General features: G+C 32.2%; 1 protein-coding gene across 2 annotated transcripts in view; it reads right to left on the bottom strand.

Moving 5' to 3' along the window:
• Positions 1-3,167: 3,167 nt before the first annotated feature.
• LOC114339447 (uncharacterized) overlaps positions 3,168-14,685 on the bottom strand; it is a 38,799-nt gene continuing 27,281 nt past the window's right edge. For both annotated transcript variants that reach the window (XM_050654720.1, XM_050654719.1), the window contains 4 exons: positions 13,826-14,061; positions 12,830-13,097; positions 5,819-6,021; positions 3,168-3,734 (listed from right to left, as the gene is read on the bottom strand). In XM_050654720.1, the coding sequence (XP_050510677.1) occupies positions 3,703-3,734; positions 5,819-6,021; positions 12,830-13,097; positions 13,826-14,061 (739 nt within the window). In that variant the 3' untranslated portion in view covers positions 3,168-3,702. The remainder of the gene's footprint in view (positions 3,735-5,818; positions 6,022-12,829; positions 13,098-13,825; positions 14,062-14,685) is intronic.

The raw sequence follows: 14,685 nt of genomic DNA, 5'->3' as shown, positions 1-14,685 counted from the left end.
GGAGTTATATATTTTTCGTAATAAATTTGGCGGCAAGGGAGATACAATGTACACAAAGAGGTCGCTATTTACTCATCTGGTAAAAATATGCACCTGCATCCTTTTTTAAATGATAAGTAGTGAGTCAAACAGATGTCAGTAATAACTCATTTTCAGGAAATTATGGAGTTACGCAGTTTACAGATTAGGATTTACATGTCAAAAATCATTAGTCTACTAGACTCATAGATATAATACCTAGACTGCATGACAATCTTAAGCTGTTCACCTAGTGCAACTGAGAAAAACGTGGTAAGCAGGGTATGCATCTTTTTGTAATCAGCTGCAATGGGAAAGTCACCTGGTCCAAAAACCCCGTCGATTAGAGATACATACCCTACTTACAATATTTTTCTGTCACACTCGGAAAACAGTTTTACTCTAGGGCCAGATGAGCGACAATTACAGTGCTGCAAATGAAGCTCAAACAATGGGTCCCACTGTGAGTGTAGTCGATGGCCAAACTGAGCTGTAAATATCACTGCAGCAACATAGGGTGGGACCCATTTTTCGAGCTTCATTTACAGCGCTGTAATTGTCGTTCGTCTGGCTGTAGGCTTTAATTGTGCAATGCATAGTCTAGTTATTATAGGTGTATGGCTAGACTAAGATTCATCAAGACAAAACTTTTGGTTCTATTGATCTTTTAAATTTACCCCGTTCTGTTATATCTCTTTGTTTAGGCAGACTATTTATATAAATATAGTAGGTAATTAGTTTGTTTTAATGATCTATTACACTTTTTAAATAAAATATGACTGTTATAATAGTGTTTTTTAATTAGTGTTTAAAGGCAGGGATTCTTGTAATAAGCTGGATACACAAAACTGTTATGGGAATATCATAGGAATTAATCTTGTGTATAATTTGAATCAAAATCCAAATAGCCCAATTGCTGTGGTATTTACACAATCAGAATAGATCAGAGCCTGATGTACTCTATTAAGCCGCATCCACATTGACGATCGGCTCTGTGTATTGCCACTGTCAACCGACAAATCGAAAAAGCTTCACATGTCCACACCAGGTAGGCAGAATATTTGTCGAGAGCCAAAACGAAAATGTGTGACGAAGATAACGCCATTATTTGTTATTTGTGCCTCATTTGTTATTATCTCAACTAAAAAACGTAAATCATCGCATAAAAGAAGATTTTGGGATCGCCCAAGTCTTCAAAGTCGAAATCGGTATAGCGGTAGTAATCTGATAGAAGATTTGAAAAAGGATGATATTGATATATTGGACCTTGAATAAAGATGTAACGGTGGTTTCAGAATTTTTTTGCATTTTGTTTCGGTCTTTATATTTGCTCCTCATGGATTTGTTTTTAATTTGTACGCTTCAATAAATGCCATCACTTTTTCTTTTTCCCATTCCATTTTGCCGACAAGTACAAAACACGAGACTTTGGATGAGGGTGAGACTACGACGCGCGCACACTGAATTATTTTTACCAATGTCGAATGCTAGCTAGCATGTCCACACTTCGGATTCGACTCGACTACCCTTTGATTTTACCGACAGAGCATGGAAAACCAGTCGACAGGTCGAACAACATCTTTTGTCGATTGCTGCGTACACACTCAGTCGAGAGTGTCGATCGACGATGTTGACTCAATGAGGACTCGGCTTTAGCCTTACAAAATATGTTGAACTTTACTCACTAATTTGATGACATCAATCTACACTCTGGGGCAAAATTAACCGCTTAACCTAAAAATGGGTTATTTTTGATGTCTCGAATTTCCTAAACTTGTTGTCCAATTTAACTGATTTTTTTAAAATATATTATAGCCTTATTCTTTAACAATATCGCTGTAATAATATTGTTGCTAAACAGGTAAATTTCCATTGTATACCTGGTGTATGAATCAAACTGTTTTTTCTCAAAGTTCGCATCACCCTGTGGAATATTCTAGCATTTGTAAAATACTGAAATCAAATCTCAACTAGAGCTTGAGCTATGTTTTCTTAACATTCTGTTTTTTTATTCATTCCCTTATGTTGTACCATAAAAAAGTTAGGTATTTTAACAACTAGCCATGTTTTTCATCAATACTTTTTAAACAGTTTTAAACAAGTATGGCAAACTTTAAGAGGAAACAGTAGCGATCAACAGGTAGCGAAAACGCGTTCCAAAATTGCGGCTGTAATTTTCAACATTTTTTCGAGATATTTGGCACACGTATTCGTAATATAATAAAGAATGGCGGTATAGAGCTCAATTTGAAAAATATATTAATATGTGGAAATTACTCTGTAATTAAATACAATATTAAAAAAACGAGCCTGTACCGCCATTAAGAAGAACAAAAAAATACACTTTCTTCAAATAAACTTTTTTATCCGATGCTTAGATTTTGTGTCTTTTTGGAACTACTAATGAGATAAAAAAATTTTAGTAGTTCCAAAATGACACAAAATCTATTCATCGGATAAAAAAGTTTATTTGAAGAAAGTGTATTTTTTTGTTCTTTTTAATGGCGGTACAGGCTAGTTTTTAAATATTTTATTTAATTACAGAGTAATTCCACATATTAATATATTTTTCAAATTGGGCTCTGTACCGCCATTCTTTATTAAGTATATTACGAATACGTGTGCCAAATATCACGAAAAAATATTCAAAATTACAGCCGCAATCTTGGAACGAGTTTTTGCTACCTGTTGATCGCTACTGTTTCCTCTTAAGGGGTAATTCTGCATGAAAAAATATTGAGACTTTTTTTAAAAATGTATGTCCGCAAATGCTTCGTTTCTGAGATAGGGGTGTTGAAATTTTTGTTACAAACTGACGATTTATTTTTTGCTATTGATTGCGATATGCAGATGCAATTTGGTGGGTTTTAAAACGTAGTTATTGCACATTTTTTGGCATGCAACTAAAGGTTTGTTCCAACACAACAAAAAACCGTCATATAGCGATCATACTCCTTCACGCAGTAAACAAAATACCTAATACGTTCCATGGGTTATTTTGTGTACTTCGCAGGAGCGTGATCCTTACATGACAGTTTTTCGTTGTTTTGGAAAGGGTTATATTACGGGTAATACGACCTGATTACTCTGATAGCCTCATTTTTCTACAAATAAAATGATCATTAATACACATGAATAAAAAACACAAATATAAAATAAAATTTTATTCAAAATAAAACCAAAAAATAATAAAATCTGTGATACAGTCTGTTTCTACACATTCTCTGTGTGGTTTATTGGAATCAAATTATATTATTTTCTACTAACATTTTGCATCCATAATTCTTCATATTGTTTTGGACAGCTAATGAACAACAAATGGATTGAAGAACTTATCAGCCAAATAATGCTGTATTGGACACTACTTTCCAATGATTTGAAAATAGTTTTTTGACTGTTCTATTTTATCTAATATAATCAATTTAAACAAAGCTATGCAGACAAATTAATCCTTGAAGACAACTAATGAAAGGAAAGTGGGGTATTCAAGTCAAAGAATGCTGCAAAACATATTAAACAAAAATAAAACAACATTATAAGCGTTCAGCACTTAATAAAACTAAAAAACAAAACAAAAATATCATTCTTATGAAAATCACAATGACTTTAACTTTTCTAACCTAACTTAACCTATAATCTTTTTGAAATCTTCACAGCAAACACACACCCATTATTGCCACAGGCCTATATTGCAAATGGAGTCAATTCTGGAATATCTAAAAGCATACAATTAATTAGTTATAAAACTGCTCGCCTAAAGTCTGTCCCAATTGTTTTCTCTACCATAAAACTAAAGTGAATATATTTTAGTTTAGCGGGACCTGATTTGAATTGGACATTTTCCATAGGTGTCTTTTTGGCTGGAATCACTTCAAGATGTGTGTTCACATAGGTTTACACTTGTATTAACAAAAACGATATGCGCCAGTCGCAAATATTGTACATAATTTTTTTATTTATTAAAATCTGAAAAATGCTATCGAAAAATTTTGATTTATAGCCATTACAGCCCCAAAAACAGGTAAAAAACATATTCTTCGATTTAGTTTTTCCTCGTTATAACCAAATATGACTCGTTATAGAGGGTTACAGTTCAATAGGAATTTCATGGGACACCTAATGTACCTTGTTATCAGTGAAACCTCGTAATATCCGTGTTCGTCATAGAGAGAGTCCACTGTATAAAGAAAGGTTCAAGATTTCAAACTAAAGGTAACTGAATTATGAAAATTGGAATAATGGGGTTTTGAAAACTGATCTATTTAATGAAAATATTTTCATCTACTTGGTACTTCCGGTTATACCGGAAGTTGCTTATAACTTCGTTTTTTAAATGGGACACCCTGTATATTTTGACATTTTTGGATTCTCCTCGATTTCTTCTTTTTAAAAATATAATGTTTTGTAACATTATACAGGGTAGGTTAAAAGACAACGACGTTTTCTTATTAATTTCGTAGCAATATTCACACCCTGTAGGATTGTAGTAGTTTGACATAATAAACTCTATTTATTTTCAAATGATTTTCAGTATAGTCTACTATTGTTAGCAATTATTAGTATAGCTAAATTTTTAATTTTAGTATACAGGGTGGGTCTAAACTCGGAATGAGTATTTTCTGAGTTTTCTTACATGGAACACCCTATATTTTAGTATTGTACCCTATATTTCATGGTAATTTTTTATTTTTTAAGCATTCCCTATACCTAACTACTTTAATTTGTGCTTAATTGTTAATCGCACCAACAATCCTAACTTCGATGGTATTTTGACAGTTCAACCATTATTGGCAATTTTAAGTATCAGTCTAGATTAATATGTATTTATTTCCAAAAAATTATTTGTGATTGAATATTTTCACGGCCAACCTAATACAATTTCACATATTTTGTGTTGCAATTAATGTTTTGCTTGAATCACCAATAACTCACAAATTAAACCAGTTAGGTATAGGGAGTGCTTAAGTAATTAAAATGTACCATAAAACAACATTTCATTACAATACTAAAATACAGGGTGTTCCATTTAAGAAAACTCAGAAAATACTCATTCCGTGTTTCGACCAACCCTGTATACTAAAACGAAAAATTTAGCTATACTAATAATTGTTAACAATAGAAGACTATATTAAAAATCATTTGAACATAAATTGAGTTTATTATGTCAGACTAATACAAGCCTACAGGGTGTGAATGTTGCTACGAAATTAATAAGAAAACGTAATTATCTTTTCACCTACCCTGTATAATATTACAAAACCTTATATTTATAGAAAGAAGAAATCGAGGAGAATCCAAAAATGTAAAAATATACAGGATGTCCCATTAAAAAAAAAACGAAGTTACAATCAACTTCCGGTATAACCGGAAGGAGCAAAGAGACCAAAATATTTTCATTAAATAGTTCACACCTCAAAACCCCTGTATAACAATTTTCATGATTTTCTTACCTTTAGTTCTCGAGATATTTCTAATAGGCCCTTTATCTGCCTCACCCTGTATATCCTGAAATGATTCCAGCAAAAAATGAACTCCTGTGGAAAATGTCCATTATGGTCTGTTTTTTAACAGATGTCGTCTGGACTATTTGTGAAGTGATTTCCAATTTCCACTGGAAAAAAACTCTCTTTTGTGTTTGGAATCATATTTAGTGATGAACAGCTTTTAAATCATTATTCACGAATGATAACATCATTAAATTCACAATTATTGTCAGTTCAGTTATCCAAAAACTTATTAATGTAAGTATTATGATTAAGAAAATAATTGGGAGGGAGGGACTAGGGATAAAAATAGTTACCATCATCTTCAATGTCGAATTTATGCACTTCTGAAGTATGCTGTATCAGTGTAGAAAGTTTGGACGTCTCAAACGAACAATATTCACATTCCAAATTATTGCAACTTGTATGGCAGTCAGCCGCGTACTGGCATTTGGTCTCAAAATCACAGCCGTTACATTTGTAGGTGGTAACTGATTTGTCAGCATACATCTTTGTGGTGCTACATGAAAAATTTATATAATTATCATATTTTTCATAGAAAATCAAACACCGACCAGCATAACAAAGATAGTTCATAACCTAAATAACAACAACGTAACCAAAGTTAAAGCAGAAGACCAATTCACTGAAAATATTCCAACACCGGGAGGAATTAGACCAGGCGACAGTTTAAGCCCCTTCTTGTTTGACCTACATCATCATCAATCATCAATGGCGCTACAACTCTTCGTGAGTCTTTGCCGCGTTTACTATTGCCTTCCATGTTTGTCGGTCCTGTGCCACTAATTCCCATTGTCGCACTCCCATTTTCTCTAGATCTTCTTTGACTGTATCTTTCCACCTTTTTCTAGGCCGCCCTACAGACCTTCCATCTGGCCTTTCCCAGAACACATTGTTTATAAGGCGATTGTCGTTACTGCGTATCACATGCCCTGCCCATCGTCTATTAGCCTTTATATATCTGACTAGATTGTCCACAAGGTTCAGTGTGTGGACCTATTTTTTGGGACATAATGTTAGAAGAACTGCTGGAACGGTTAGCTGTAGATCCTGAAGTTCTAGGAAGCATAGCGTATGCGGATGATTTGCTGCTTATCATAGATGCTAATTCAAGAAGAGAACTAGAAATAAAATCAAATGGAGTACTTGAAAATATAAATGAATGGATGAAAACAGTTAAACTAACTATATCAGAAACAAAAACAACATATAGCCTTATAAAAGGAAGACTCGAAAGAAATCCAAGTATACAAATAAGGGGGAAAGCAATAAAAAGAACAAAAATAACTAGATATCTTGGTATCATAATCGATGAACCAAGACTCTTTACAAACCATATAAATAGCGTCTGTGAGAAGGCAGCGAAAGTCATGCATTGCATTGCAAGCCTAGCACAAAGGGAGTATAGAATTCCGTTCCAGCATATGCGCGTATACCTGAGTACGATACTTGCCTCAATTGTAGGGTACGGTGCAAGTGTATGGGCACACAGACTAACAAATAATACAAATATTGAAAAACTGAATAAAGCACAAATAGGTTTCCTTGTTAGAATTACAGGAGCCTTCAGTACTACAACAACATCAGATTTAACAGTCTTGACTGGTGTAATGCCCATGCACTTGGAAGCACAAAAAGGTGCATGTAGATATTGGCAAAGAAAAGAAAATTATGAAAAAATAATACAATTAATGGGAATAGAAATCAGAACAAAAAGAGAATTAGAAGAAATATTAAATAGAAAATGGCAAAACGAATGTGATAATTCCCCTAAAGCAAGACGTCTCTATAATTTTATTCCAAATTTAAATAATATACCAAATTATTTTAACCCAAAAAAAGGATTAATCCATTTTCTTACAGGGCACGGTCCGTACCCTACATACCTACATAGATTTAACTTAAAAGACAAACAAATACACAAGAACTACAAAGAATGAGAAGAGACCTTGTTGGCATAATTATAGAAAATATAATACAAAATGAAGAATTATTTAATACACTAAATAATTTAGCGGACATAATATCAAAGAAACAATTAGAATTATATAATATTAGACGAAGAAGAAATCAAGTAAATAATATCCAACCTCTATGAATTTGAATAAGAAATTATACAAAAAAAAAATTAAAATTACATATAAAAATATAAAATATAAAATAAAATATTGGAATAATTAAATAAATATTTATATAATAAAAAATTAAAAATTAATATCAAATATAAAATAAAATAAAATAAATCAAAAATCAAAAAATTATTAATCAAACAAAAAAAAAATTAAACTAAAAACCTGAAATTTTAAAACTCAATGGTCTGAGGCTCACCGAAATACCATTGAGAATATTATAAAGTCGATTAGACCTGCACTTAAAATTATTCGTGACTATTTTTAGATGAATAGTGCTGGTATTTCTCATCTGAGAATGTGAAATGGGAGCACTTTTATAAAAATTATATGTTAAAAAAAATAATAATTTATCTTTTGTTTATTAGTTTTTGTTTATTTGTTATTATTTGTTCATTAGAATTGTTTATTAGAATTGTTTACAATTGGTAGTTTTCGTAATTAGTAGTAGATTAGGGCTATTGTTAATTAGTCAAATAGAAAAAATTCTTAAAGTAATAATATTGTAATAAACTACTGTAATCCCATCAGGAAACGACCTGGATTAGTCACAAGAGGCCAGGTCATTTGTATAGTACTATAAATAAATAAATAAATAAATAAATAAATAAATAAATCTGACTAGATTTTCTTTTCCGAATAGAGACTCTAGCTCGTTATTGTATCTGCGCCTCCATTCGTTTGTAACGCTGTCTCTGCAAGGGCCATATATCATTCGAAGGATTTTACGTTCCCACACGTTTCGCTTCCATACGCGACTGCTGGTCGTATTATGGTCTTATATATCTGGATTTTTGCACCTCGTGAAAGAAGTTTTGACTTCATTAGATGTTTCATTGCAAAGAAAGATCTGTTTCCTGCCATTATTCGCGTTTCAACTTCTCGCTCTAATTTGTTGTCATTTGTGATTGTTGCCCCTAGATATTTAAATTCTTTAACCACTTCGAAGTTATGATCGTTTATAGTAATATTTTGCCTTACTCGCCGTCGTTATGGTTTTGAGACGACCATGTATTTTGTTTTATCTTAATTTATTTTTAGACCGATGTTTAATGCAGCTTCTTCAAAGCTCGAGAAAATATCCTTAATTTCTAACGTTGATTGTGCTACTGCGTCTACGTCATCGGCAAAGGCGAGTATGATTTTTGCTCCCCTAGCAGTTATGTCTGGTTTGAGTTTTGGATACATTTTTCGCATGACATATTATAAGGCCAGGTTAAACAACAATGGGGACAACGGATCTCCCTGTCTTAGTCCAGAATTTACGCAGAAAGCATTTGATATTTCCCCCCCCCTATTCTAACTTGTGAAAAGGAGTTACTTACACACATTTGTGTTACCGCAACTAGTTTCTTTGGTACGCCGAGCTCGATCATTGCCTTCCATAATGTTGCACGATTAATTGAATCATAAGCCTTTTTGAAGTCTATAAAGATTTGATGAACGTCCTGATTATATTCCCAATACTTCTCAAGCATTTGTCTTATTGTAAATATTTAATCAACAGTCGATCTGCCCGGCCTGAAACCACACTGGTAGTCACCAACTATTTCTTCGGCGTAAGGTACTAATCTTTTTAACCTACCCTTGTTTGACCTACTCATGGGCAAAATTATAAACAAAGTAACATCTCTTAATCTCGGATATAGAATGGGCAACACAAGAATTGGTATGATGTGTTACGCAGATGATGCAACAATTGAATCAGAATCGAATCAGAAGATGATATTCAGAGACAGCTCTTTCAGTTCTTTCAAACAAGCCGCCAACTAAATACAAACATTTCTACCAACAAAACTAAATGTATGACAATAGCAAAAGATCCGCTCAGATGTAAGTTAGTGGTTGAGAACAACCCCATAGAACAGTTGATGCAATTCAGATATCTGGGCATAGATATATCAAGCACTCACGATCCAGTAAAGGACCTGAGGAGTCAGATCAACAAAGCATCTGCATTGTCAGGATGTCTACGGGAGATAGTCTGGTCAAATCCGTATATGCGCACAGATAGTAAAATTAGAATCTACAAGACTTGTATACAACCGATCATGACATGTATACAATCATCATGACTTGTATAAAATCTTTCTCAATTACTAATATCTAAAGATATAAAAGTATATAAAACGCTGTATAAACATATTTGTAATATATAGGTTTAAAATTGTAAAATATATGTATATATTTGAACAAAAAACAAAAACAAAACAAAAAAAAAAAAATGGAATAAAAAAAAAGAAAGAAAAAAAAAGAATTATATCAATAGGTAGAAGTTATCCATCTGAAAGGTTGACTTGTGGATACTTTTGGCGCCAATTGATTAAAAATATACAGGGTGTCCAGAAACTCTACCGACAAACGAAGACGGGAGATTCCTCAGATAATTTTAAGACAATTTAACCCAATTCACCTTTGAAGATGGCATCATGTAATTAGTTTTTCTTAAATACCTCCAGAACGGTTCTATTTAGAAAAACGAAAATTGGTATACATATTTACTTTCCTGAAATGAATCGATTCCATCCATTGCGAATTTCTAGTACAGGTCATAGGCGTCCGTTTTGGGTAGGGCAACGGTTATTTTATCGCCTAACTTTTTTGTCTTTAATTTTTAAGCATTTTTGACTCTGAATTATTAAATTGTGAGTTATTCTAGTACTAAAAGGTACTCTTAGTTTAAGTCGATAGGATACACCGTTTTCTAGAAAAATCGATTTGAAAATTTTTCGTTCCTTGGATTTAAAAAAAAAAGATTAAAAAAAAACTATTTAGAAAGATGAAAACTGGTACATTTATTTATATTCCAGAGATTAATCGATTTCATTAGTGGCTAATTTCTAGTATCGGTCATAGGCGTCCGTTTTGGGTAGGTCAACAGTTATTTTATAGCATAACTTTATTGTCTTTAATTTTTAAGTATTTTTGACACTAGATTATTAAATTATGAGATATTCGAGTACTAAAAGTTACTCTTGCTTTAAGTTGGTAAAATACATCGTTTTTTTTTTATTTTTTTTAACTTTTTTTTTTAAATTCCCAAAACTAAAAACTTTCAAATCGATTTTTCTAGAAAACGGTGTATCCTACCGACTTAAAGTAAGACTACCTTTTAGTACTAGAATACCTCACAGTTTAATAATCCAGTATCAAAAATGCTTAAAACTTGAAGACAAAAAAGTTATGCGATAAAATAACCGTTGCCCTACCCAAAACGGACGCCTATGACCGGTACTAGAAATTCGCAATGGATGGAATCGATTCATTTCAGGAAAGTAAATACGTATACAAATTTTCGTTTTTCTAAATAAAAGCGTTCTGGAGGTATTTAAGGAAAACTAATTACATGGCGCCATATTTAAAGAACTCTAGCTCCCTTAGGAAGCATTTTCGGACTAGGTGAATTGGGTTAAATTGTCTTAAAATTATCTGAGGAATCTCCCGTCTTCGTTTGTCGGTAGAGTTTCTGGACACCCTGTATATATAAAAAAGAAAATATATACAGGGTGGTCCTTAAGTAATTGTACAAAAAGAAACAGTAGATTCTACACCCTAAAATATTACGATTTAACCCAACTTACTTTAATAAAATGTTGATATTAAGAAAGATACAGGGTGGTAAAATTAAACTTTTTTTTTATTTATTATTGAATATTTCTTGACAGGTATGAGATAACAACATGAAATTTGGTATGTGGGATTTTTTTGGGTCGAGAAAACTAAATTCCCTACCAAAAATTATGTATTGCTCAGAGAGCAATACGCCTTTGAGCACTCATTTATTACGTTCAATTTTTTTTATCCCTTACTCTGTATAATTTTGACATTAAAATTTGTATTCTTCTATTAGTTTTACTTAAAAAAGGTATACTTCTTTCATCTCCCTAAACTCAACCGTTTTCGTGATAAACGCATTTTAAATCTGCGATACACCATTATTTTTAGCATAATATCATTGTAGTTACACCCGAAAAATAACTTAAAACCATAAAATTATCCAAAAATGTATCGCAAATTTCTTCAAACGGAATTTGCGATGCAATGACATAAATTTGAGAACTGGCACAATTATTATCGTTTTAAGTTATTTTTCGGGTGTAACTACAATGATATAATGCTAAAAATGTTGAGTTTACAAACTACAAACGGTTGAGTTTAGGGAGATGAAAGAAGTATACCTTTTTTAAGTAAAACTAACAGGAGAATAAAAATTTTAATGTCAGAATTATACAGAGTGAGGGATAAAAAAAATTGAACGTAATAAATGAGTGCTGAAAGGCGTATGTGGCGCCCTCTGGGCAATACATAATTTTCGGTAGGGAATTTAGTTTTCTCGACCCAAAAAACTCCCACATACCAAATTTCATGTTGTTATCTCATACCTGTCACGAAATATTCAATAATAAATAAAAAAAAGTTTAACTTTACCACCCTGTATCTTTCTCAATATCAACATTTTATTAAAGTAAGTTGTATTAAATCGTAATATTTTAGAGTGTAGAATCTAGTGTTTCTTTTTGTACAATTACTTAAGGACCACCCTGTGTATAATACAAAAACCAAACACCTTTTGTTAACCAGACTAAAAAAAAAAATAAATGTAAAAGAAATTACAAAGTGCAGCAATTCATGAGCCCAAAATATAAAAATTGGTTAGGCGAATGGATCCAGTAATCCGCAGTCATTTTTTTCAACCACACACACACAACCGATCATGACATACGGCATAGAAGTGTGCGAAGACACCAACAAAACAAAACAGATGACACCAACAAAACAAAACAGATGCTAAGAGTTGCCGAAATGAAACCCCTAGAACAATAGTGGGGAAAACATGAAGAGACAGGGGGAGAAATACAAACATTAGAGAGCAATGCAAAATTCAAAATATTGTAACATGGGGAAGGCAGCGCAAGAGGATGTGGTAGGTACAACCATGTAAGACGAATAGATGAGAATATACTCCCAAAAATTGCCCAAGAAAACAACCCGCCCGGTTCAAGACCCACCTAAAAGTGGGAGGGATAGTTGGCAATCTACCTCCCAGAAAATTAACCAGAGGCAGCTTCAGAATTAAACAGATCGAAAGATCTCCAAGAAGTAAAAGAAGAAGATCATATATTTCGAAACAAAGAAGAGTTGACATACCCCAGACCAATATTTAGGGGTTCCACTTACCTTAAGAACTGTTTGTAATATTTCACAATGACACATTCAGAATCATCATCTTTCTCCTCCTCCTCCTCCTCCTCTTCTAGTTCTCTCGATACATTTATCCAAACATTACTACTATCACGTACATCCATTCTTTCTAAATCAGGTATAGGCAGTGACTCACTGTCTGAATCACTGTCAGATGGGGGACAGTCTGATAAAGGCTCTAGCTTAAACTCTGTTAGATGAACCTCTTCGTTGGATAAGGATTCCATCTTTAGTGATGGTATATCTGAAAATTGAACACAATTCATGAATTTTGCACATATCATAGACGAAATTCTAACACAGTTACAAAATACTACCATGAGCCAAATCATCTAAAAGCAAACACTATAATACAAAGTTATCGTTTTCATATTAAAAAAAAAAGAATGTGAGTGTACTTTGTACGCACGTAAGAAGTTATACTTCTATTATTATGATTTCAACGATATTAATATACTTTAAACAGTTTATGAATATTTTATTTAAAGATTAAACTAATTTTTATGTAATACTTTCCAAAAATTTTTATTAAAACAATACCAAACATTAAAAAAAAATTTGAAAACACCCGGATTCGAACCGGGGACCTCTGGATCTCCAGTCGAACGCTCTACCACTGAGCTATACTCCTTTTGTTTGTGCGGGTGCGGACTACAAGATTTCTCAGACATAGTGTCAAATAGACCAAGTGAAGTATAAAAATACTTTAAATATTAGGTATTTATTATCTTATTCCTGAGGTAGACAAATCTAAAGATACAAAAATTATAATAAATATATTTACTAAAAACACTAATATATTCTTTCCACACCTTTTTTGGACTAGCACATACATAACTTAAAAATTTAGCAACTAACGCCATACTGTGTGTGTGCGTATCGCGCCTAAAGAAGTATAACTTCAAAAACTGCTTCTTTATAATGACTTGAAAATACATTGTTCTATAACACTTGAAAAATTAATATTTTTACCTTCAGTAAATGATTCTTTATATTCAACAGCAGCTTTATTAATAGCGGGCACTAATAGAATATTTTGTAAAACAAAAGGTTTCTTGGGAGGTCTTGGAAGGATTTTTTTTCGCCTAGCTCTCTTGATTTCTCCAGTTTTTTGAAGAAGTCGGTTTATCCTTGCAATTATTGAACAAATTGTCAAAGGTTTATCAGGAAAGGATGCCAACCATTTCATTTGGATTTGAGGCCATATTCTAGAAGAAAGGAGAACAGTATTTTAGTTACTCTGTAAAAAAATCTCAAAAACATATATTTGGATCATTATCTCAGAAATGACATATTATACGCTCTACCGAAAAGATTGGTCATAAATTATGCCACATATTCTGGGGTCAAAAATAGGTTGATTAAATCTCACTTACCTATATATACAATAGTGCATACAAAAAAAAGTTACAGCCCTTTGAAGTTACAAAAGGAAGATTTATTTTTTTTCATACAGTATGTCCCTGTAAACTGTATCCATATGGAAAACTTTTTTATTATCAATTCTGCGAAAAGAAGTTATTGTTTATAAAAAGTTCTGCATGGTCCAAAACCCAAGATTCAACCATCATATATCAAATTTTATGAATGTTATACAAGGTATATCAAAAAGTTTGAATTTCACTCAAGAGTAAAGTAGCTTTATTTTTCACAATATTGAAAATTGCTATTATGAAAAGTTGTTTGGAATTAAAAACTATATTCTAATATGCAATTACATTCTTCTAATTGAAAAAATAACTAACATTTTCAGTTATTTCAATTCTGATCTCTTTTATTATTAATTTTACGAAAAAAAAGTGATTCTTAATAAAAAGTTCTGGATGGTCTAA

Source organism: Diabrotica virgifera, chromosome 6 (assembly GCF_917563875.1).
Source record: "Diabrotica virgifera virgifera chromosome 6, PGI_DIABVI_V3a".
Classification (NCBI taxonomy): domain Eukaryota; kingdom Metazoa; phylum Arthropoda; class Insecta; order Coleoptera; family Chrysomelidae; genus Diabrotica; species Diabrotica virgifera.
This window is presented reverse-complemented; position numbering and strand designations above follow the sequence as displayed.